Source organism: Neodiprion pinetum, chromosome 4 (genome assembly GCF_021155775.2).
Source record: "Neodiprion pinetum isolate iyNeoPine1 chromosome 4, iyNeoPine1.2, whole genome shotgun sequence".
Taxonomy (NCBI): domain Eukaryota; kingdom Metazoa; phylum Arthropoda; class Insecta; order Hymenoptera; family Diprionidae; genus Neodiprion; species Neodiprion pinetum.
The window spans coordinates 21,182,156-21,209,169 of NC_060235.2; the positions used below are offsets into that span (position 1 = coordinate 21,182,156).

At 38.1% G+C, this 27,014-nt stretch overlaps 1 protein-coding gene across 3 annotated transcripts; it reads left to right on the plus strand.

Moving 5' to 3' along the window:
• Positions 1-108: 108 nt before the first annotated feature.
• On the plus strand, positions 109-26,434 carry LOC124217296 (fap1 adhesin). 3 transcript variants are annotated; one of them, XM_069135163.1, is made up of 16 exons: positions 109-632; positions 1,195-1,379; positions 1,479-1,675; positions 1,901-10,161; positions 12,759-12,979; positions 13,071-13,380; positions 13,473-13,651; positions 13,746-13,926; positions 14,039-14,271; positions 14,345-14,744; positions 14,846-14,957; positions 15,061-15,397; positions 15,482-15,526; positions 15,660-15,776; positions 21,656-21,755; positions 21,892-26,434. In XM_069135163.1, exons 1-16 carry the CDS (start codon positions 488-490, stop codon positions 24,087-24,089), a joined length of 13,221 nt encoding a protein of 4,406 aa, XP_068991264.1. In that variant the 5' UTR covers positions 109-487; the 3' UTR covers positions 24,090-26,434. The 3 variants fall into 3 exon arrangements, with proteins under 3 accessions (XP_068991264.1, XP_068991265.1, XP_068991266.1); XM_069135164.1 differs by having other exon boundaries at positions 15,064-15,397; XM_069135165.1 differs by lacking the exons at positions 21,656-21,755; positions 21,892-26,434 and having other exon boundaries at positions 15,061-15,396; positions 15,480-15,526; positions 15,660-15,782.
• Positions 26,435-27,014: the final 580 nt, after the last annotated feature.

Genomic DNA, 27,014 nt, shown 5'->3' on the forward strand with positions numbered 1-27,014 from the left:
GAGAAAATAACTAAATAAACAAGTTATCGAAACATTGACGTATATAAATAAGTACGCAACATACGTAGGAAGTTACGGATCGTGTTGTATGCGTAAATATGAAGTGGTGTCAAGTGTTATTTGATTAGTGCGCGTCGGTGTTTTGACCCTCCCCGCTCCTCACATCCCCTCCTCTGTAACCCCTCCCCGCCCGCACCGTGACGCTCAACAAACACCTTCGCACATCTCAGTGCGTGTGTAAGTGGTGTTAAATCCATCCGTGAATCGCGGACGTGCGTGGTGAGATTTTCGGTTAGTTTTTATTACCGCGCGGAGGTGTTGAAGGTGCGTAGCCACCTAAAATCAAAACTCATGGTAAAATTGTAACGACGTTCGGTCCGTGCGAGCGTCCGAACAACACCGAAGGTCCCGATGTTGAGTCGACAGGCCGCCTAGCGTAGTACTCGAAGTACTCGACAGCTCGCGATCAAAGCAAGCGGCAGGAAAAATGGCGTCGGATAACGAAGCCTCCTGCGTTAGTGACCCAAATTTCGCGGTAATTTGCTCGTTCCTCGAGTGTTTTGGTAAATCATGCGGCATTGAGTACCCGGACATAGCCTTACTTCAGGATATGGTAGAAAACGCCCAGGAAGGTGAGTACGCTCCGATTTCAGTGTCAAACTTTGTTTTTCGAGGCCCTAAGGGACTCGCGATTTGACAAAAGTCGCTTAACGTTTATTTGCTTTGCCCTATTCGCTGTACCGCCTCTGCGTGCGCATTTTCATCCCACTTCCACGATCTTTACCTCAATGAAATTTTTTCTTCGCCTACTACGATTCATCGTTATCGCTTAGCGTGTATTTTTCAATCTGATAATGTTGACCGCGAAAATTGCCGCCTGTATTGACAGATGGATATTATTTTTTTTCTATTGTTTATTATTTTCTCATGTGCTGCCACCTCTCACTTATTTATGGTGAACATGTGACAGAAATCAGAACTAAAGCACACCACTTATAATTTCAATTGATAATTGTTATAATTGCTACTCAATCACGAATTATAAAACCCCTTAGCATCGCTGGATGTAAATATTTGCTTTCATATTCATTACCAAGGTCACAAACAATACAAACAAATTAGGATTACTTGCGTACAGCCGTTGAATTAAAACTTATAAAAAGAAATGATTTTAATCTGTGTGGGTTTTTACAGTACCACAACAGTTGATAGACCTGCACATAAAGCTGTTAAGAAAAACGCGCAAGACTGTATCTGCAGAAAAATGGGAACGAGCTCTAGTGAAATTTTGTCATACATATTCAAACCAAGATGGATGGGAGCTCGAGCGTTTCGGCTACAAGAAAGCTCGGATTGCCGTCAAATTGCGGCTTCTGAAGGTAATTGATATCAACATGTTGTCTAAGTTTGACAATCTTTTTTTCTTTCAAATCACACTCCTTGCCATACTAAACAATTTTTATTAAATCAATATATAGGTTCTTCTTGAGGCGCAGTTTGACTTGAATCAAAGGTTCAAAAACGAAGTAAACAAGTTGGCTGCGAGTGAGTTGCGAGTCGAACCTCTTGGTCGAGATAAGTCTGGTTTAGCTTACTGGTGTCAGCTGGATGAAGAATGTAACATAAGAGTTTACCGCGAAGACTTAGACGAGGAGAGCTGGCAGCTTGTTGCGAAGTAAGTAAAGTTTTTGCCAAGTTTAATTGATTATGAGACAGATCTTCAAAGTCTGTGTTACGCGCTTATTGTTTTTAGCAAAACTTTGAGAATTTTAAATTAGGCCTGTTGAACAAAGTCGTACTTATATACTGGGAGTTAGTTTACCAATCTTCTGCACAGCTGTAAATCGTATTTCTATAGCACCTGTAAAGAGGAAAATCTGTTTTTCTTTTTCTAAACCAGGGATCGCGACGGGGTGGTCAGTCTGATTAGCACATTGACAAATGGTGAGGCTGGAGATATACTAGAAACAGAGGATAGCAATAGCCTTGAAATATCAGAGAAGCCGATAATTGATACAGGTCAAGTGACAACCTCGCCAAGCGTAGAGGAGGAAAATAGAGGTAATATAGAAGTGGCTGTTGTCGAGGGAAATGGCAAAGAAGATGCAGAGAGTTTGGAGGAAGACCTAGATGAGGAAGAAGATGAAGAGGAGGATGAAGAGGATAAGGAGGATGACCAAGGTGAAGAAAAGGAGGAAAACGGAAAGGTGGACGAAGAGGAAGAAGGCGATGAAGAGGGTGATGAGGAAGACGTCACAAATGAAGAAAGTTCACAACAAAATACAGAAGATGATTCTCAAGACATCGGCATCCTTTGCACAGAGTCGGAAGTGAAGAGAACAGCGGACTTGGAAAATCTCTGTAATCAACCCCAAAATCAGGCTATAGTGCCACCCTGTAAATTAAATCTCTCTGAAACTGTTCATTTGAGTAAAATCAGATATTCCGAAGTCTCCGATATTCCTAGTCCCACAGAGCCTCGGGGGAAAATTTATGTGAGTCAAGAAACCTCAGAACAAGAAGCGAAGAGTGTAGAATTGAAGCATATCGAAACACCAGTGATAAAAACTTCACCCATCAAAGTTGTGAACATCGCAAATCTGACCAAACCCGCAGAGGAGAGAAAATTAGATCTCAAAGTACCGACGGGAATAACATTGACACCTGTGATGAAGCCAATTCCACGCGACGATGTTAATGAACCGATAAAATCTCGTGAAAATGTACCAGCAAAAAGTAGCAACGTGTTTTTTTCATCTGGTGAACCGATACTGACACAGAACAAAATATCGGTAACACCAATAAACAAGTTGACCGCTAATCTTTCCAAGCTGCAATCGGAAAAACTAGAAAAATTAAGCGGGTCCAAGTCGCTGGAGAAAATAGCTGAAAATTTGGCCAGATCGAGTGGGATTCATGGAATGGTGACTAGTCCAGAAGAAGATCGTCAAATGCCAGAATTCTTCTCCAGGTCTCAGACTGACAAGTCCAGAGCATCTAGGAGTCAGGGAGGAATGGATTTATCCACATCGCCCAGGGGATGGGAGAGCATCACTGAACGCAACAGACCTGTGGATTTCTCGGGAATTGATCTTTCTAGTCGTAAGTCAGTCGGTAGCAAGGGTGCAGAGCTCCCTTCACCTGGTTACAGACCTCAAGATTTTCAACACAGAGAAATAGATTTGAGCACAAAAAAACCGGGTCGACCAGACTTGTCCAGCATACGTTTTGACGCCAGAACAGCGTCGAGAAATCACCCTATTGTCACGGACTTTAGCAAGAGACAAACGCTGCCGCCTCAATTGCCATTCACAAACTACGATCTACCACCGGCCTATCGTTCCTCGGTAAGGATGGGAGGCGCGGACGATCACCGCCTGCCGAACTACAGCATGGTTCCAGACCTGAGTAAACTCAATGCAGTTCGGATGGGTGGTAAACGTCCGTTAGAAGAGGACGACGTACCACAGGACATAATAAAAAGGATTCACGCAGATGTGATACCGATTAGAAGTACCATCGACAAGCGACAAATGATCGGCAACAATTGGCGAGATGAAGTAGGCGAAGCGATCGAGGAACCGGTCATGATGGTGCAGGGACAAGGTTCAGGCAGCGAGTGCGACGCAGTGAATCCTGGGATTGGAGAAGCTATCAATGAGCCTGTGATGTATTTTTATGGGGAAGGCTTAGGATCGGAGTCGGAAACTGGCAATCCCGGTGATGAAACATCGACGGACAATGAAGTCAGTAAAGAATCAAAAAGTGAGCAAAGCAGCTCTTCTTTGTCGAATTTAAATTTACCCGAGAGCCAAGTTTTGCCGGAAATTAGTCCGACGAACGAAGCTTCCATAGAAACGGCAACCGATGATGCGACCAATTTACAAGAGAGTCAAATCGATGCCCAAACCAACAAGAGTACAACAGAACGTCCCGAGGCTTCAGTTGGGAAATCTAAATTCAAACCGACGCTTGGTGTTCAGGTATTCGTTAAATCGACTGCTGTTAGTCCCGTGAAAAGGTTGTCAAGATGGGACGTTGGCAGACCAGTTGAGAAAACCAACACCGATCATGATGTACCCGATTTACCTGCCGAACAACAAACTTCGATTAGTGATACGTTTACCGGTGCTTCACACAATTCTAAGGAAGACTCGAGTTCTGATCAAAATAGAATGAAAGAGAACACACCGGAAACCAGTATTAAGTCGGAGACTGTAATGGGCATTTTTGATTACGACAGTGACGCAGTTAAGGACGTGAAAGATTCAACGTTATCCAAAAATGAAACTGAAAGCTGTGATATAACTAAGACCGATGTTTTGGAATTGGGAAAACCAGAAAAAGCTACTTCGCAAGAATCGGCGGCAGTCCTTGAGGAATCGTGCAGGCATGAATCATCAATATCAATAGGTGCTGGACTCATAAAAGCTATATTACCTGGTCTGCTAGCTGTGCCAGGTGCCGAAACATTGGCTGAAAAGGATCATTCGCACGACACGAATGGTTCAACGATACAGACATTTGAGCAAAAATCTTCCAACAATGCAGATCTTCCAAGCGAGACGGACAATCCTGCCTCGTCTGAGGCGTCACCGCCGAGATTTTTTTTTGGCCCCAATTGTGTATCGTATAATTTGAAAAACGATGATAAAAAAGGTAATCCAGTTAGTGATGCAGCCTGTAAAATGAGTGTATCGCAATGTGAACAGTTAGAATTGGTGAGTCATGTCACACCTTCCGTCTCTGACGTTGCGGAACATACGGAGAAAGACAGCTTCGACAAATTGGCCGAAAATCTAGATCGAACTGTTAGCATCGAAAAGACTGTGGATTCTATATGTGGGAGTGAAAGTCTCGACCAATTAATTGATCCACAGGCTGTTTCCGCAGGGGAAAATAAAAATCTGGATGAAAAAATTAATGTCGAATCAGAAATTGTAGACAGTGAAGAAAAACTTGAGGAGGATCCTGATGAAGAGAGTCTTAACAAAGAAAGTTTCTCTGGAGATGGAACCACGTATGCCAGTAAATCGGTAGATTCTGTATCAATGAATGAGAGGCTTCAACAATCTGTTGTTTCCGAAGATGAAACTTCGTCGTCTAGTGCAGTATCTGGGAATAAAAGTTTTGGCGAATTGAATGTAGCTAAAACTGGAATTTCGCCCACCGAAGAATTCACAGATTCTATACCAGTTAGTGAAAATTTTGCAAAATTAGTTATTGCGAATACTGAAACCGATTGTGTACCTGTCGTTAAAAGTCTGGAAGAGTCGAATGATTCGAAAAATGAATCTGAGTATATCGAAGATTCGAATGATCATTTAACCGAGCCTGAAAATGTAGAAAGAACTGATGTTCTAACACTAAAGAGTGATAACCCTGATGAATTGATTCATTCTCCAGCTAAGGGTAAAATCTCTGACAGAAACGTTGATGATTCTACAAGGGACAAGCAAAGTGTTGAACAGTCGACCGATTCTGTAGACAGTGCTGAAAATTTGAATGAATTGATTGGCTCTGCACTTGGTACTGAAGGTCTTGGAGTATCGATTGATCTTGTAATGGAGAAATCTGAAACCCTTCAAGAGTCATCTCACTCTCCCGATGGTAGCGATAGTATTGTGGACCCTGATTCTCGAACAGTCAATGAAAAAGTTGAAGATTCAACTGATCCTGTACCTGATAATCAAAGTATTACAACAGTAGCTGATTCTCAGATGAAAGTAACTGCTATTGACGAGTTAATTGAACAACCACAAGATGAAGCGTCTGATCAACAGAAATCGGAAGACGTGCAACGGCTGGAAAATGAACCACATGAACAGTTAGATGCTGAAATTTCTGATCTTCAGGATTCTGATCAACAGAAATCAGAAGATGTACGATGCTTGGAAAATGAACCATATGAACAGTTAGGTGCTAAAGTTTCTGATCTTCAAGATTCAAAAAACGCGCAACACCCAGAAAATGAACCTTCCGAAGTAATAGCAACTAAAGTTTCTGATCACCAGGAATCTGAGGATTTGCTGGAGCGGGAAACTGAATCTCACCAGCTTGAAAAAAGAAATGCAATTCCACAAAGTGGTTTAGAACCTGTTGAATCACCTGTCATATTGCCAACAGATTCTAAAGACCATTTGGAAGAGAAATCAGTTCAAGAAGGAGAGGAGCAGAAATCCAAAGAACCCCAAACAGAAGAGCCATCAGCAGAGCAGATAGACGAAAAACAATCCTTTGAAGAGCTTCCAGTGTCCCAAGGTAACAACGAATTTGTTAGTTCTAGTAATGAAGATGAACTACTGAAGTCCAGTTCGGATTCGGAGCAGGATCAGAATGTTCCGAGGAAAAAAAGGAATGTGGAAGAAGAACTGCTATCGAAGTCTCAGTCTGTTACAATTGACAATGTTGTTGATGAAAGCACAGGGATCGAACATGAAGATGTTTTAGATGAAGATGAAGATTCTGGTAGCGCAAGGTCGTCTAAACCAACAGAAAATCAAACAGAATTTACTGCATTTCAACCGAGAGAAATTTCTACAGAAAAACTTGATGCTTCATCGACAAAACTGGCTCTCAGTTCTTGTACAGGAACCGTAGATATGGAAACTTATTCTTCACATCAGAAAGATGAGAGACTTGTATCTCAAACTACAGATGCAATTGTCAGAGAACAGGACACAATATCGGAATCTGGTACAGATGATGATCGATGTCAAGATGTTGAATACGATGCAATAAACGACGAATCGAAAGAAGAGAGTAAAAGTGCAGCTAATGAAATTTTATATTCGGAACCACAGCAAACAATCAGAACTGCGGATGTGCCACCTGTTGAAAAGGTTGCTGTGTATCCTTTGGTGGAGTTACCTAATGCTATAGATGAGATTCAGCTTTCTAAAGATTGCGACGCTGAAGAAGCAGTCGAGAAACATTCTGCAAGTGGATTGGATGAGAGCAGTGCATCTAAAAACGACGACTTGTACTTCAAAGAAATAACGCCAGCAGCTATCGTTGACTTAAACATATCAAAATCTCCCGAAAGAATAACTGTTGAAAGTAAGAATGATAATAGAACAGATATATCGATCCGAACAGGCATCGTAGATGATTATTGCAACGCGGTAGCGGAAAATCCGAGTCCTTCCACAGATCAAGATTCGAATGAAGCAATGGTAATTGACGACAGAGTGTTTGATTCTAACGAATCATCAAAAGATGTGTCTAACGAAGATTCTACTTTAGACAAAGGAAAAGCGATGGATGATAAAAAGAGGTCTTTTGAACATATCGCTGCTTCTAACGAACCTAGAAGTACCTCAGATTCAAACCTAATAGGAGATCATGAAACTTCTAGCAAAAATAACACCGATGAGACTCTTGAGCAGTTGAATGAAATATCTCCATTTAATGTGGGGGTTGTGTGTAGCGATTCTAAACAGGAATCTGCTGTGTCTCCATCTGTTGAATTTCGAAATGAAAATACATCCCAAACTGAGAGTGATGTGATTTCAAATCAGTTGGAAGATCGAAATAACGAGGCGAGTAAGTTAGCATCAACCGAACTGGAACACGAAATTGAATCGGAATCAACAATAGAAAATTTAGGTGGAGAATTGAAGTGCGAAAGTAATCCGCTTGGGAAATATACGGTAGAGTCAGAATATGGAGAAACTGAGGACAACGCCGAGAACTTGACACAGGATGCAAGCACAGATGATCAAAAGTCTCTTGTAGCAAATTATGACAGCAGCGATCGTGAAAGTGATGATGTTTTTGAAAACGATCTCATCGAAAGTAAATCCAACATAGATGAGTCTGAAAGTATGGAAAGCCAGGAATTGTTACTAGACAGAGAAAAGCAGCAAGATTCCTCTCCGCAGATTGATAGTTTCCATGAAAAAGTTGGAGCAACTTCTGGATTACCATCACAATTGCGTGAAGAAGTGTCGGATCACGCTAAAAGAGATATTTCCAGGTTACAAACTGAAATTGCTGAAGAAATGATAACTGAAAGAACAGATAAAGATTGTTTAACAGATGCGAATGCATACAATGATAACACAAATTTCTCAGGTTCTAATTTAGATGAAACTGAAGAAGCGAAAACATCATGGGTAAATAAGAATTTACCGAAACAAGGTGCAGAAGAAATAGCAGCAAATGACAATAAGGAGAGCATGGACAGCATGGCTGAATCAAAGACTGATGATCTAATTGAGCAAGCTAATGATACAGAAAACATGACAGAATCGATAACAGAACACACAGAAGGAGCCAGAGAAAGTTTGGTATCTCTGGAAAGAGCGTTTGATACGAAACCCCCCGAAGAAACTGAATCAAAATTTGCTGGCAAAACGAAAGACGAAGACAGTAAGAAAGAATCTGAAATGAAATCAGTGGAAATAATAGACAATACGAGCCAAGAGAAGAGTATGAACGAATCTGTTCTGTCCTTGACACAGGATCAAATTCCGGGAACAGAAAAAGTTGGGGAAGAAAGTATTTCAGAATCATTACGTGATTCTGTTGAAGTCAATGCAAAAGATGAAAGGGAAACAAACACTTTGGAACATAATGAAATTTTGAGTGTGAGTACGATATCAGATTTACACGTAGTACAAGGACCCGTTGGTAAAAATTTAGAAAAGGAAATATCGGAAAAGGGAAAACCTATTGTTACAAATAGTCTCGATGACAGCAGCTCCGTGTTGTCCTCATCCATAGCGGCAAAACATTTTTCAGAACCGGACACGGTAGACTTGAATAACAGCGATGAGGAGGAAGATGAACAATTCGAGGAAGATTCTGGTATTGTTCATCATCCGAAGAGGTTGAAACAAGATTCGAGCATATCTATGCTGGCCAACAATGAAAGAGATTTAAATATTATATCGTTACTGGCAAAGGATTTGAAAAACAGAGATGAGACTGCTGGATCGGACTTGCTGAACCACAACATCAGCTATGCTGAATCAAAAAAATTGGAGGGTTCCGAATATGCTGAGAGTTTAGAATCTTCTTTACTCGACGATAAGAGGATCGCGATATTGAAGTCCAATGAAATCACTCTGCCACACGATGCAGCAAAGGATACACCCGCCTTCATAGCCGAAAAAATGGAAGCAAACAGATGCAGTTCTGACTTTGTTGCGGAAATTGTTGAGGAGAAGATTTTAGACCTCGGAAAGGTTGACTCTGAGAAAGAAACGAACGACAAATTGGGAGATTTTTCGAAGGAGAAACAATTCAATACCGAATTGGTAACAAAGTTGAATTCTTCCGTGAACGAAATCGCCGACGACTCGGCGAAACTGATTACCTCGCAAAAGAAAAGCCTGAACGAAAACATGACGTCGTTGGCAGATGAGACTAGTAAACCTGAAGCTGATACAACTACGGATAATTTATTGACGAACAAGATTCGCGACACGGGTAAAGAAACCAAAGGAGACTCGGAAATCCAAAGTGTCAATCTCAAAGTCATAACTATAGAATCGGACGATTCGATGGGCGCTGATAACGAGGATCCGTTCAGCAATTCTCAGATCGAACTGGACCCTCTAGCTTGTATGGACGAAGACACACAATCAAAATCCGAGGACACTAATGTCGCGTCGTTGGGAATTCGTGTGAAGCCTGTGTCGGAGCTGGTATACGAAGGGTGGAAATTGGACGGTGCTGAGACGCCCAAGATTTCTAGAAAACGACGCAACAGTCACCACGAATCAAACTCCGAGGATATAGCAGTAAAAGACGACGACGATGAGAGCGAAGGGACTGGCGGCAAAAGGATGAAATTACGCGGAAAGCGTCTTCCTAATATGAATCTGCGCAGGACCGTCGAAGAGAAACGTGAGGAAGCTGATAGTTCAGACGACGAAAATCACAAAAAGCTCAGTAGTATTGAAAAGGATGACTCTAAAACAGGCGACGACGTTATCGTCGTAGAAAACTCTTCTAATGACAAGAAAACCCGTGGCAGACCCAGAGGGAAGAGGAAGTTGCGACGGGCAATTTGCCGTTCTGGGCGAGCGGCTCCTGCTTCAGATACCAATCAGTCGGCAGCTCCCGAATTGTCTGCGACTACGGATCCACAAACCCCGGTTCTTAGCAGCCCGGCAGTCAGCAGCGACACACCACAGAAAAAAAGAAAGAAAAGTACGTTTTTAATCGGGATTTTAGCCACGTAAAATAGTCACATGTACGTCATTGAGCCAGCACTATTCGAAAGGCATAATTATAAAAAGTTTACCGAATCGTGCTGAATGTGTACTAATTAAACTTGTGCCGTTGGCGCCTTTCTCCTAACTTCAACGGTTTTCTACAAATTCGCTAATCTGATCACTTAGAGATATCTGAAAAAAAAAACATTTTGCCAGATTGTGCTAGACTTGTGTTAACTTGTACCGTAATTCGTTTTTTGAAAAAAGTCATTATATTGCAAACAAAAAAACGTGTGTAAAATAAAAATGTACGAGAAAATGTGAGTTGCAATAGGCTTACCGAAAATTCAGAAAACAGTAGAAAACTACCGAAAAATTTATGAGAAAATGTAAAAAATCAACTCTCACCCGAAGACTTCCAAGATTTCGACATTTTTTCGATTTTGCCGGATTGTTTTAATTTGTGCTGTACCATAGTTTTCCAACTTTGATAACGAACTTGCAAAATACCGAGAAAATAGGAAAACATATGAGATAATACAAAAAATCGACACCCAGCCGTACACTTCCAGGATTTCGCAATTTTTTCAACTGTGCTGCTAGGTTGTGCCAAGTTTGTGACTACTTGTGCCGTACTTTTGTACAGTCCGGGGCTAATAAGCATTTACCCCCCCAAAAAAAGGAACCGTCTGATCTCTGCATGTATAGGTCATTTTTTGATAAAACCCCACAGAATAACGATTACACTACTAATTTTGCGCACATTCGTTATTATAAGCCTCAGGATGAGCCCGAGAATTCTAATGAATTCCTGTGAAAAACGTTTTTTATTCATCATTAGGGTTGTTTTGTTCAATTTTTCGTTTTTCTTACCTACCCTTCGAATATTAGTTTTTAGCCTCAAACGAAGCCTTGTGAAACCGGAACTCGGTAGCAACATTGTAAAAGGTGACTCATCCGGTTTGAATTTTTCGAACACTAACCGAAATATCTCGAAAACTATACAAGTTGGGAAGCTGTTATTGTTTTCATTTTTGTAGATAGTCAAATTTTCTTTAAAAATGGTTCAGACTACTACACACCTAAATGTACATCTTGTATTCGATACAAACGTTTATTAGTCGCAGAATAAGAATTTAATTAGTACACGAAATAAAAATATGTAATTAATTGAAAGCGATTTTTTCATGCAACTAAACTCGTAATTAATATTACTTGCACGTATTGTCAACTAAAATCTATGAAAAAAAAATCACTCGTAAAGGATCACCTTTTTCAAATCGAAGCTGACGATATTACGTGCGACGGAACTGATTACTCATTTCATTATAGTTTTTCGTGAAACACAGTACTTTGTTGTAGATTATCGTTGTATTTTATAGATAATTGTAGAATGGCTCGCATTTACGCGATCGTTCTTCTTATATCAAATGTGGAAATGGATATAATTTATTGTAGATTATCGTGAAATTCCTGTTTTAGAGAAATAATAAATGTTAGTTTTTTTTTATAAGACTCATCTATTGAGACAAAGTGAGTTCAAAAATATATGACAGATTCTCTAAATACATCTAGATCATACTCAAAAGATGAAAAATAAGTCTTCGAATTTAGACCTAAATTCTGCTAGGTACTTGACTTGTCTGCCAGAAGTTTACTTTGTGAGAGAGCGGTGGTTCAAAAATTCGTGGATTTTATAAAATGTTGTACTTTTCATAGAAATTTTAAGAATACTAAGAGAAAAAAATGTATGTTGTCTGGGTCCGAAATTGTAATTATTTTTCATGTATAATTGTGAATTTTTATCATTTTTTTTTTTTTTATTGCAATTAGTAATTTTCTATACGAAATACTACGATGTTCGACGATTTCCCACGATGTTCCACGTTTTTGTACAATTTCCTACAATTTTCGAATATTTTGTACAATTTTCAACAAACTGCATTTTATTGTGGTTTGGCGTGGAAATTGGTTCCACCAGGTTTTCTTCAAGTTTTTGGAAAGACAGGGTATGACAGAAGTTGGCCCAAACCCAGCACAATTAAAAAAACCTGTGAATTCTTCGAAGTGGTTGGCTGGGTGTTGATTTTTTTGTGTTGTCTCATATGCTTTCGGGATATTTGGTACTTTTCCAGAGTTTTCTGAGTATTTGAAAAAATAAGGTATGGTACAAGTTAGCACAAGTTGAGCACAATCTATTTTAGTTCTAGTGTTTTTTTTTTTTTTTTTTAAATTCTTATCTTACATGTTTTTGTTAATGGTGATGTACGCACTTGTTCAAAAAAACGATGTAAGGCACAAGTTAGTACAATCTAGCACCATATTTTTTTTCAGACATCTCATAAGTGCTGGCCTTATTAGATTTTCGATTTTTGCGATTTTTTGGAAAACTGTTGAAGTTAGGAGTGGTGGGTCAATGGAACAAGTTAACACGTATTCACTACAACTCACCACAATTTTATAATTATTATTTTCAAAAAGTGCCAGGTCAACTTCACACATACAAAATCGTTTCGAAGTAATTATGTGGATTGTTAGAAAAAAGTTGTTAATTTGGAAATTATTAATTTGGAAATGGTAATTCTTTTTCAGGAAAAATGGTGCTAGGTTTGGAGATTGGAAGAGACATAATAGACACCTCGCAGTCTGGGGCCTTGCTGAATGAAAATCCCGTCAGACAATCGAGGCGAATAGCGCAGCTTAAAATTAAGGAGGAGGCTGACAGAAGGCGAATAGAAGAAGAAACGTTGTGCGAACTGAAAGAGAAGAAGGATCGAGACTCGGTTAACCAGAAAAAAAGAAAGAAGCAAAAGGTATGAGAATAACTTTAGTTGGTTTGTTTATTTTCAGTCTCTTGATTTCTAGTTTAATGTTTACTAAGTTTTAATTTATGAAATTCCTTAGCCTGAGAGTGAGGAAGAAGTTTCGTTTAAAGAGATCGTCGAGAGAGAAACAAAGCCTAAGAAAAAGCATAAGACGAAAATAAAGAAGAAAAAAACTGAGTCAAAATTTGATGAAACGAATCCTTGGCGGAGTTCGTCTGGTTCTAGCACCGAAGACGAAGACGATCACGATGAGGACGACGATGAAGAGGAAGAAGCAGAAAGCGAGGGCTCTGTACTTTTTAAAAGTGATCACGAATTTTCACCCGAAAGCGATCTCGAAAAAGACGAAGAATCGGAACCATTGAGAAGAGCTAGAACGGCCCAGAAAGGTGAAAATAACATCCAAAGCTTATTTCAAAACTTTTCTGTTATATTCATCGAATCAATTCACGAAGATAAAAATTGTAATCGACGTTTTCAGCCCAAAGCGACGACGAAGAAGCAGACGATGAATATGCGTGTCAAAAATGTGGCAAAGCTGATCACCCTGAGTGGATTTTATTGTGCGATACATGTGACAAGGGCTGGCACTGTTCCTGTCTGAGACCAGCTCTTATGCTCATACCAGAGGGCGATTGGTTCTGTCCTCCGTGTCAACACGTAAGTTGAACATTGAGTCTAGTTTCTTTTACAGTCTTCGTAAACATGTTTAACTCCATGAATACTTACATTGGAAAACATTTTTAATTGATAGAATCTACTGGTGCTTAAACTGCAAGAGAACTTGAAGAAATATGATAAGTACACGAAGAGACACGAGAACGAGTTGTTGCGAAAGAAGAGACTGGCCTATGTTGGCATCAGTTTGGACAATGTTCTGCACAGAAACGAGACCCAGAAATCATCCAGAGCATCAAGCCAAGAGTCTGATAATGGTAAGAGCGATAAAAATCTGTGTGATTACTTGGGAATTTGAAACTTCAAAGCGTCGTTCAGATTAACATGAGTTAGATCGTAAGGATAATAATTTGAACTGTCACATTTCAGAATCCTCATCCTCAGCTTCGTCGTCGAGCTCCGGGAGCTCGAGTAGTGAAGACAGCCAACCTGTTTACCAACTCCGAGAACGACGTTGTGCAAATACTTACAAGTTTAATGAGTACGATGAGATGATAAATGCTGCAATTCAAGATGAGGTAGAAGCTGTTCGAGGAGCTGGAAATCAGGGTAGAGGAAAAGATATAGCTACTATTGTAAATGCTGAAAAAGAAGAGGCGCAAGTAAGTTTGCATTTTTTAGATTATTCTCCGCGTAATAGAAGTAGAAATAAATAATTTGTCTGATATTCGTTAGGCTGAGGCTCTTAAGAAGAATCAACTAGAAGGAGATGAGGATGAGACGGACGACAGAAAGCTTGAAAAAGAAAGTGATGAGGATTACAAAGCCGAAAGAGATGAAGATTTAGATGACGACGACGATGAGGACGATAAGCCAAAAGTATCGGCGAGGAAGATACTTTCTAGAAAAAAGCATCGTAAGCTGAACAGCTTGGACACCAGCAGTGAGGATGATCCGGAAAGTGACGAGGACTTCAAAGGTTCAGTTTCAGACGAGGAAGATGATCTTGATGATCAGGGATCGTCTTCTGATGAAAGTACCTTCGCTGATACTAGGAGACAACGGGGTCGAAGAGGTGGAGCTCCTGTTAGGCGGTCGACAAGAGCTAGAATGACTCGATACGACGAAGATTTCAGTATGTATTAATAAAAAAAAAAGAAACTGCATCTTGAAATGGGCTATCAAATTTTTGCCGCTCCTTCGTGAAACTATAATTTATATAATTTATGTTTTTAGTAAACGACGATAGCGAAGATAGTGATAAACCTAAAAAAAAGAAGTCACGGTCTATCTGGGAGGAGTCGGAAAGTGAAGAAAGCGATAATTCTTGGAGACAAAGAAAGAAACGGTAAGTTTTAATTTGTGTTTAAAAATTAGAATGTGATTGTCTCTGGTGATCAGAATAGAACAAGTTTTTTAATGGGAAATCAATTGGGAAATGAATTATCCAGCAGGAGTAAAACGACGCCAATACCGAAATCGAGGTCGTCAAACAAATCGAAACCTAAAAAAAAGAGTAAGAAGAAGCGCATTATCGAATCTGACAACCAAAGTGAAAATGATGAAGAAAACAAACCTGGCACACATCTTAATGAGTCTGACGGAGCAGAGGAGATCCAGTCGGTTCTAGATCAAGAACAAGTAAGTGAAAACGAGGAGAAGAGGATTTTGTGCGATCAGGATGGCGTTAAAACTGAACAAAAAATCGAGGGAAATCAGGAGAATGAACAAAAAGATGGTATTCCTATGGTTTCGATGGATGCTGAGAAACTTGCCAAGAAAAAAAAGGTTTGTCGAGTGCATGAATTGTATTTTTTTGAAAACGAAATATCTTACTATTGGCGTTACAGAAGACTATTATAAATTTTTCAGGAAAGTATACCTAAACGGAAGAAGACTCCACCCATAAGACGAAAGGTAAAAACTTGTCACTTGAAATGACTATTTTTCATCGAAAAACTGATATATACCTATAATTGAAATTTGATTTTCACAAAGCGTTTCATGCTTCAATGAAACTTCGTGGGTAAAATTGTTTCATTTTTCGCAGATCATTTATGGTGGACTTTCGGATAGTTATCCAAAACAGGAAGAAGAAACACTAGGCAGACGAACACGGGGCAAGAAAATTAATTACCAAGAAGATATGGCATCTGATAGTGAAGAGGTAATATATCATATGTTTAATAAGTGAATATTCAGGTCCACAGTTGTAAAAAGAGTTAAAGTATTGGCGTTCGAGTTGAAAAGTATTTGAAAATGTTGTAATATACAGGATTTAAACGAGGTATTATGCTGACTAGTCCGTGGGAGGCAATTTAGGGACACCCTGTATAGACAAATTCATAATCTTGATTAATGGCCAGAATGAAACTTGACGAGCCATCTATTGGCCAGCAATAGTTTTGCGTAGCGAGACGAGCTCGCGCGGGACCGTTTGCGCCAAGATTCAATCTAACCCTCTCTACTCCTGGACTCCTTGTTAATAGGACATGCCCCACTGTTCATTATGTAAATAGACATTATACTCTAATAAACTACTTTAATATTAATTGCATAAAACCACACTCTCTCTTTTATATCCACATGGTAGCAGAGCGTGGTTTTCCGTGGTATCTCCGTGGTTTGTGGTTTAAATATAAAGTAAAAGAATATACGCGCAACCAAGAAGATGAAATGTTAATTTAACTAAAAATGGAAAGAACTGTGAAATAAGTGATGAAGCGCGAGTATAGATCAAATTCATTTTGAAGTAAAACACATGTTTTCGTGGATAAAACAGATAGTGAATCAAGAACACGAATTAAAAGTCAAAGATATTAAGTTAGAAAATCAAACAAGAAATCAAATTCGTCAAGTGTATTTGGAAAAAGCTAAGAAAGTTGTTATTCTGAAATTTAATATACGAAAATATAAGTATGAGTGAATCGAAAATGGCTAAGCAAGTTAAGATGGAAGATATTATGATACCCATTTTTGATGGGGCAAATTATTTAAGTTGGAAAATAAGAATAATGTTATAACTGGAATACAAAAGGTGTAAAGATCCAGCAGTTAGTAATATCACCAATAAGTTTAAAAATAAAGAAGAAGATTGGATAGAAATGGATTCAAAAGCAAGAACGCTAATAGTCAGCTCAATCTCTGATTAACAATTAGAATACGTTGGTGAATGCAAAACAGCATTAGAAATGATGACAAGATTTGATAAAATGTATACGACACAATCAACAGCACTGCAAATAATGTGCAGAGGAAAAATCGATGATATTAGATTGACAAATTACCAGTCAATAGAAGAATTTTTTGTAGAGTTTGAAAAATTAACAAATGAATTTAAAGCAGCTGGAGGAAAGATAGACGAATAAGAAAAAATGAGGTATTTGATCAAAGCTTTGCCACCAAGCTACAGTTATATTGGCGACTTTCTTGATTTAATACCAGAAGAGCAAAGAACCGTTTATTACTTGAAGTCCAAAATAAAGGAGAAGAATTTGAATTCGAACGACACAAACAATAAAAGCAATGTCAGCACATTTGGTGCAAAAACACAAGATAAGTGCTACAACTGTGGTATACCAGGTCATCACAAGAAAGACTGTAAAAAGGGACAACACAACAACAGAGGCAGGGGTACTCAAGTCAATCAAGGACAGCGAAGTCATCAGCGAGGCTATTACAGAGGTGGAAATCACCGAGGTCGAGGCAGAGGACAAAGTCAATCCAGAGAAGAGTATTCCAGCAATCAACAGGGCAACTACTCATCGGAGACTTGGTCAACAGAGGTATGCAAACCAAAAGTAGCGGACTACAACGTCAACAGAGAAAAACTTAGATATTATAAAATGAGACACGTAAATCATGTAACAAGTTTCAACGAAAATTATACCGAAATAAGTTGGTTACTAGATAGTGGTTGTACAGACCATATTATAAAAAATGATAAATTCTTTTATGATTATGTGGATTTGAAAATTCCAATTGATGTTAAAATGCCAGATGGAAAAAATTTGAAAGCTACAAAAATTGGAAATATTAAAATTTTTCTAAAAAATTATTATCATCAGGTACAAATTGATTTAAAGAATGTATATTACGTTGAAGGCATAAGACAAAATTTATTAAGTTTTTCTAACAAGGGGAGTGTCAAACTTGGGAATCACAGATTTCCATCACTTTTATATATATTGTAGGGCAGGGTCCCCTCAATAAATATATAAAGCGGCAAGACACCATTCGTTTTTATTATTGAGAAATTTCAACTCAAAGTTCTATATGTAACTTAAGTAGAAGGAACCTTTTTACCGGTTGCAGCAATAGTTCCGTGGCGTAGCGGTAACGCTCTTGCTTACTGAGCGACTTTATTTTTGATAATATTGATTACTTTGTTATTATAATTATTACAAATCCTATTTTTATCATTTTTTGTATTTTTTCCTAACTTAAAAATAAAAAAATAATTTATAGAAATATTAATTATTAATTATTTATTTTTGTATTAAATAATTTATAAAAAAAAAAAAAAAGTAACTCTAACGGAACTTGAACAGCCGTTCGGTCCCTCAGTAAGCAAGAGCGTTACCGCTACGCCACGGAACTATTGCTGCAACCGGTAAAAAGGTTCCTTCTACTTAAGTTACATATAGAACTTTGAGTTGAAATTTCTCAATAACAAAAACGAATGGCGTCTTGCCGCTTTACATATTTATTGAGGGGACCCTGCCCTACAATATATATAAAAGTTATGGAAATCTGTGATTCCCAAGTTTGACACTCCCCTTGTAAGATAACAACAAATTATACAATACTAGCTAAACATGAAAGTGCCAAAATTTATAATGAATCAAGACAGTTAGTAGCTGTTGCAAACAAAGTAGATAATTTATACACTTTGAAAAGTTTTATTTCAAAAGGAAAAAATAATACAACGTATGTAAATTCCATAATAATTACTGATAAAGAGAAATGGCATAGAACATTAGGTCATGTAAATTTTCAATATTTAAACAAATTAGTGAAGGAAAAATTAGTTGATGGATTACCGAATAAAATCGAAAGCACTGATATGAAATGTGCAAATTGTATAGAGAGCAAAATGCCTAATGTACCATTTGAAAATAACTGAACAAAAACTAGTGAAATCCTAGAACTAATTCATACAGATCTAAATGGTCCACATAGTACGATTGGCTACGGTGGAGAAAAATATTTTTTAACATTTGTAGATGATTATAGTAAATGCACAAGAATCTTTTGTATTAAAAATAAATCAGAAACAGCGAGTTGTCTAAAAGAATTCGTAAATTTGGTAGAAAATAAATTTAATAAAAAAATAAAGAAATTACGCTGTGATAATGGCAAAGAATACTTAAATCGCGAAATTTATGATTTTGTTAAATCCAAAGGAATTGAATTGTTACCATGTCCACCCTACGTCCATGAATTAAATGGAGTAGCGGAAAGATGTAATAGATCTGCAATGGACATAGGTAGATGTCTAATGCGAGAAGCCAAAATACATAGAAGGTATTGGCCAGAAATTATGAAAACAGTAGCATATTTAAAAAATCGTACAATTGCAAATACGGAGGAGAATAAAACTCCCTATGAAATATTTAAAAAAAAAAAACCAAATGTAAAAAATTTGAAAATTTATGGAAGTCGAGTTTTTGTTAGAATTCCGGAAGCTTTAAGAAAAAGTAAATGGGACGACAAAGCACAATTAGGCGTACTAGTAGGATATATTGAAAATGGATATAGAGTTCTAGTAAATAATAGAGTAATCAATGCTAGACATGTACAAATTGTTGAAGAAAATACTAAAATAATATGTTTGGAAAAACTTGATGAAGAAAGCGATAACGATTCGGAAAATAGCGAATCTAAAACCTCAGATCAGGAAGCGTTTGGAATCAATGAAAATGATTCAAATGAAAACAATCCCTCACTTTCTACTCATCCTCTCGAGGAAAGTAGAAGTAATAGAACTAGAATTAATTCAAATCAAAATGATATTGAAAGTGAAAGTGATGAAATTGCAGCAGTAAAAAGAACATCACACAGAAATAAAAGTCCTATAAACAGATACGGAAATCCTGTATCACATTTTATTTATGTTCATTATGTTGATGCAAATGTACCAAATACTTTCGAGAAGGCGTTAAACTCCAGTGATAGTAAAAAATGGAAAATAGCAGTGGATTCTGAAATAGATAGTTTAAAGAAAAATAATACATGGAAAATTGTTGAAAGACCAAAAGATAAAAAAGTAATTGATGTCAAATGGGTCTATAAAAGGAAAGATAATAATGTTTATAAAGCAAGATTAGTTGCAAGAGGATTCCAACAAAGGGAATACACTGAAAATGTTTATTCACCAGTGGGTCGAATGCAAACATTGAAAATTTTATTGTCATACAGCTGCAAAAATAATCTATTTATTGAACAAATGGATGTTGAAACAGCCTTTTTAAATGGCGATGTAAAATCAGAAGTGTATATAAACGAACCAAAAGGTTACGAAACAGGGGACAATAAAGTTTGTAAATTTCAAAAGGCACTCTATGGTCTAAAAGAAAGTTCAAGAGCTTGGTATGACTGTTTCAATAAGTTTATCGAAAAATTAAATTTTGTAAGAAGTAATTATGATTACTGTTTATATGTGAAAAATACAAGCAAAGATCCAATATATATATTAGTATTTGTAGATGATCTTTTGATCTGTTGCAAAGATAAAAAAGAAATTAACAAAGTTAAAGCTAGTCTAATGGAAAAATTTGTAATGAAAGATTTAGGAAAGATTAAAAATTATATCGGAATAAATATTGATTATAACAAAGATAAGGGTAAAATGACTTTAAGTCAAGGAACATATATTGAATCATTGGCTGTAAAATACAATTTAGAAAATTCTAAGTTATACGATACTCCAATGGAGACAAATCTTAAATTAGAACAAGCAAATGAAATCAATGAAAATATAAAATATAGAAATTTAATCGGTGAATTATTGTATATCAGCACAGGCACAAGGCCAGATATAGCTTTCAGTGTAAACTATTTGAGTCGATATCAAAGTTGTTTCGACCAAACACATTTCAAATATGCAATGAGAATTCTAAAGTATTTGTATAAGACCAAAGGTTTAAAACTAACATATTACAATAATATAAATTGTAAAATATTAGATTGCATGGTAGATTCTGATTACGCAGGAGATAATGTAGATAGAAAATCTACAACGGGTTTTGTAATAAGATTATATGGAAACTTGATTTTCTGGAAAACTCATAAACAGAGTACAGTAACAAAATGTTCAACTTTTGCAGAATATACTGCTATGTCAGAAGCAACAACAGAAATATTGTTCGTTAGAAATTTGTTAAGCGAAATGTTTAATGTAAAGTTTGATAAACCGATAAAAATATATGAAGATAGTTCAGGCGCAATCGCGATAGCAAAGTTTGGAAATTTTACAAAAAACTCAAAGCACATCGAGGTGCAATATCATTATATAAATGAAAATTATGAAAATGGAGTAATTAACATTGTAAAAATAGAGTCAAATTCAAATATAGCGGATATGCTAACTAAGAGTCTAGATAAGATAAAATTTATAAAGAATCGAGAAGAACTCAGAGTGATTTAAAAGTTCCAAAGTAATGCTAATTATGTTAGAATCAAGATTATAAATTTAAGGAGGCGTGTTGTAATATATAGACAAATTCATAATCTTGATTAATGGCCAGAATGAAACTTGACGAGCCATCTATTGGCCAGCGATAGTTTTGCGTAGCGAGACGAGCTCGCGCGGGACCGTACGCGCCAAGATTCAATCTAACCCTCTCTACTCCTGGACTCCTTGTTAATAGGACATGCCGCACTGTTCATTATGTAAATAGATATTATACTCTAATAAACTACTTTAATATTAATTGTATAAAACCACACTCCCTCTTTTATATCCACAGAAAAAACTTGAAAAAAAATTTCGACGAGTGATTGGTAAACCTTTGATTAATTCTGTTTCTGATTAAATTGTTTTAGGAATTAAAAAAGGCTTTGAAAAAAACTGAAGAGAGCGAGGATGAGTTTGTCAATGAAGTCGAGGAGTTGAACGAGGAAGCTGAGAAGGATTCAGACTCAGGTGCGATACCTATTCATAGTAAACCTTCCCATGGTAAAGAATAAATAGTTATCGGTGCTTGAACTGAAGAGAAAAAATAAGAAAGAGAATGAATTTAATGGTATTACCAAGGACCATGTATTGATAATTTTTACAGGTGATATATACTCTCCGAAAAAAGAAGCTCCAAAGATAAAGGGAAAATCACCGAAGGGTAAGAAACCGAGAAAAAGTAAAAGTCCCGCGGCAACGAAAATGAACCCAGCAAACGAGCATGATGCCACTCCAAAGGCCAAAAGAAAGCCGGGTCCAAAACCCGGGAGTAAAAACAAGCCGAAGTCACAGAAAATGATGACCCTGCCGTTCAACAATCCAAGAAGCGGAGGCGAGGAGGGCGACGTGACCGAGGAAGGCTCGCTGGCAGGTCTTGGTACCGAGGAATTCGCTGAGCTGGACGAGGAGCAGCTAGATCAAATGATGATGATGGAAGACGAGGAATACGGTAAACGGCAGCTGGAGCTGGCTGCGATAGAGATCGCGAAGAAGAAGAAGGAGGAGCGGGAGGCGAAGAAGCTTGAAAAGGCCCGTTTAAAGGCCTTGGAGATACTGGCGGCTGAAAGACAGAGGGATCCGAATGCCCCAGAAGGCACAGACGGCGAAGCGCCGAAAAAGAAGAAACGTGGACGACGCAGTAAGGCTGAGATTCTTGCCGAACAAATGAGGAGAGACGGGGCGCCAAACTTGTCCATTGAATCAACGTCTCCAAACGTGACTGCCATTCTTTCACCCAGCGTGGCGCTGACCCCAACGACCAGCGTGACTCCGATCTCGTCTCCTAGTGTCACGACTCCAAATCTGGCTCCGAATATGTCGTCTTTTTTGAGCCCTAATCCCGGCATGAATTTGGCCCCTAATCTAACCCCGACATTGGTCGCTAATATGAGTCCCATCGCAACACCGGAGGCGCAAAAGATTCCCGAAAATCTTTGTCCTGTAGTCATCGGACCGGATACTCATGCTTTCAGTCCCGAAGGTATGCTCGTAAAGCCGAAACGTCGGGGCCGCGGAAAGGGGAAAAAAACTCTTGCTCTGGAGGCCGCGAGAGCGGCAGAAGCTGCGGCGAAGGGCATCGATCACATATCGGGTTTTGGGACGGATTCCAACCCCGAAATGAAGTCCGACGATCCCAATATCCTGCCGACTCCTGGTAGCAGCACGTCCGGTTCCGCGCCCTCGACACCGCCGGCGAGCATCACGGTTGTTCAGCAAGGGACGCCTTCGAGTCAAAATCAGGCGCCGCCGCCAAACGTCAGTATTCAATCCAGCCAGAGTTACCCATCGATGTCACCCGTTCAGCAGCAGCAATCACAGCAGCCGCAGTCCTCGGTGATAACTAGGATGCTTCAGTCGCAGCCGGTATCGGCCAGTCCCCAATCATTTGCAGCGGCGGCCGCTGCTATGGGTCACAAGTACTTTGGTACCTCGAACGCAGCTGGAAATATAATGGGCGTTCCCCGAGCTGGTTTCGACATCCAACCACGTGGCAGGATCACACTGCCTTACGGGCAACCTGGCCAGTCTCCGATGCCTCCACACTTTGCCGCTGTCAGGTCAGGCACGCCGCCGATGAGGATGCGAGTTCCTGGTCCACAGATGTACCACACACCTCATCACCCAATGGACCCTTCGCCTTCTGGCGGAGGGCCGATTTCCATCAGCAGCAGCAGGGACCGAAGTTCGCCACTGGGATCAGGATCAGGTTCGGCGATGATTCCTCCAGCAGCTGGGAGTCCATTGACCAAGGGCGGACCTACGCCTCCACCTCCGCCGCCCTACGCTAGGGGCGTACCGCCGATGGGAAGATTCCCTGAGGGCTCCCCAATGGGCGGACCGAGGCACCAGATGCCGCCGTTCGCCAATGCCACTGCAACTAATCATGGTATGCAGCAACCTTCACCACCGCCCAATCGCGCGACAGGGAATTTCTCACCCTATCATCCACCGCCTCCTCCGACTTATCATTACGGTGCTTATCCTCCGCCACCACCCATGACTACGGCTGACGACGCGGCAGCTTATCAGGGCTCCCCGTATCCTACGGAACATTTTTCTACGCCTGCCGAAAATCCTGCACCTATACAACCACCCCCTCCTCCTCAAGCACAGGCACCGCCGCACACTCATACGCATCCACCTCATACGACACATCCTCATACTCACTCTCATCCTCACCCTCATGCCGGCGAAACCGGCGGACCTGGTGGTAATAAACAGTTTGACGAAGAGGGTAGCGGGGAATTTGGAGGTTTGGTGTCTTACTTTAGTAGCCAGAGAGAGGACGATCTCGACTCGTAGCACGAGTGAATACTTGGCCGATCCTGAATCGTTATCAGCGGTAACGTTATTGGTTTTCGCACGCTTTGCCGATGACGATGAGCGTTCGATATAAGTAACGGGGTGACAGGGCATGGGTCACGCGTTGTTTCAGTAATTATTTACATTTGAAGAATAAAATATTCTTTTGCTACGTTGCCTCAAAAGGCAAAAGTGATTTGTTCCTTGTTTTGTTTTTATCTGATTATTTTCCTGGTTAATTCTATACAGAGTGTAGCCATGCGTAGAAAGATAATAACTGAAAATAAAAACCAATGATCAACATTGAAATAAAAACGTATTTTAAGAACTTGTGTAATTCTGAGGCAACAATGTTATTAATATTTGAAACTCGTGCGTAACGCATGTATCGATTGAAGTGCTTGATGAAAGAGAAACGAATACAATCCTATGGGTGAGGCTAAGGTTTAAGAAGTTATTCGAATTCTAGGGAAAAGCAAACAAACGGTGCTTGTTAATAGCTTAATGAATCCATTCGCGAATTCTCGGATAAAGCGAAAAAGAGAAAAAGGGGGAGAAAAAGAGGGAGAAATAAAAGTTAAATTTATTGAACAGGGAAAGTGCAGATTTTTTTTATAGATGACGTGATTTAGCAGCTGACGATGGGAAATAGATCTGACGTGAAGAACTTTCTATCTGTATTAAACGCTTAGAGGAGAAAAAAATAAATAAAAATGAAATATTAATGAAAGGAATTTAATAAAGAAAAGAGAAATCGAAAAAAAATCAAGAATTTAAATACATATAGAGTTTGCCCTCTACCCCCGTTGTAGAAGGATGATATATATCTTTTACAGATGAAACACAATTTATTTATAAAAAAAGACGAAGAAGAGAAAGAAATGAAAATAATTTTATTGTCGCGAGAACCAGTTTATTATTATTAAAAAAATGATATGATATAAAAATAAATAAATAAATAAAATGAAATAAATAAATATAACCGGCTAATAGGTCCGTTATTTATCCGTTATAATGTATATATGTAAATACGGCGAGTCTTTAGATTATTATATTATATGTACATGTACTATAGTACATAGTCAGGCAAAGGAACGAAAAAGAAAATCATAAACCATAAGTGCAGAGGGGCACAAATGTAATATTTAAACTGAAAAATCGAAATGAGAGATAAAAATTTGAGAAGAAATTAAATAGAACATTACGAAAACAAAAAGAGGATACATGAAAAACCCGGACAATTTGAACGAAATAATATCCGATTGATAATAAATTAACAAATGGTGTGAAGACTACTATTATTATAATTATTTATAAACGAATTAAGATTCTATGATAGGGCAGTATATTGTATTTTACAAGATTTTACTTGATAATTATTATGAGAGGATGAAAAAAAGAAATAATAATAATATTAACTATAATTATAATAATTAATTATGTCATTAGTGGGATTTATGCAGCAGAAATCATGTATCTGTTTAGTTATCACAAGTACACGCATACCTACCTAACTATGAATAGAAGTTATATATATAAAGATAAATGAAAGATATTACATTATTATACATTATAGAGTTAGCTGCTTGGAATAGTTTTCCTTTACTTCTAACGTTAACAATTCACAAAAAAGGATTTAAACAAAGCACGGAAAAATAAAAAAAACAGAAAAATTTGGCGATGTGACGATATAATCAAATGTACGATTGCCAATAATTTTATTATTTTTACACGCATCAGACGATACCTTCATCTTAGTTCATTATTACAAACATATAATCTGTTTTTCTTTAACGCCAATAGCAAATCTTCAATTCGTCACCATACATAAATACATACATAGAGGTAACAGGCAGTTCACCTCTGGAATACATTTCAAGGATAATTTTAACATATTTTTTTTCTTTTCCAGTGTCTCGAAGTTGACATTGGTTTCGTAACGTTGACTTTTCATCTTACACAAATTGGTATTTCAATTGAGAAGCGTGCATTGAATTGACACAGGTCAAGAAGCATCCTTTTAATGAACCGTATCAACAATTTTAATCCTTCGTTGATCAGATGCTCCATTCTTTAAATTCATTTCAATGTTAACCTGCTTCTTTGGGATTTAGGTTACAATAACGTAAAATACAACCATAAAATTTATATCAAATGCGAAGAGAAAAATATCTTCTTGAAGTGTATTCTGTAAGGACAAAAGGCTAATTAAGAGACTTGCTAAGATGTTTTTGTTTTGGTATGGGTCTAAACCAAACATCATTATATTACATGTGTAGACTAAATACAAAACATTTTGTAATAAAACTCAATATATTAAAATAAAGTACATAATGTTCACTTTCCATGACCTACTTGGTTGATGTGTGTGAGTGTGATAATGTGGGTGACTTAACAAAATTTCTGTATTTGATATAATCATAACAAGTTGTTGTTTACATTTTCTGAATTTTAGAAAGCTCGTTTGCAAGCAAATATAATTTAATACTTTTGTTGTTCACGGCTGATATCATATGTATGCAGAAGAATATTATTTGCAGTACATTACATGCAGTATTTCAAAAGATTTCAAAGTAGAAAACAGGCTTCATACAATTTTTGAAATTTTTTCCATTCATTATTGCACCGATTTTGTGAACTAAATAATGTTGACACTTTTTTGGACGGAAACATTTTTATATTGACTCAAATTTGCTGGGCAATTTGCATCATTGTGTTGTGTAAAATTTGGATATAATCAGATGGAACTCTGTTTGTAATCAAGATCAGCTCACCACTACAATATATGGGTGTGAAATTTTTGTATATTATCAAGTATTTTTTAATAAATTAAATTTTTCGTTTTGAAATATTAAAAAAAAATGGAACTGCTGGAGTTATACAACGACTGCTACGTTGGAGATTGAGGGGTGTTATTTTTCAGGA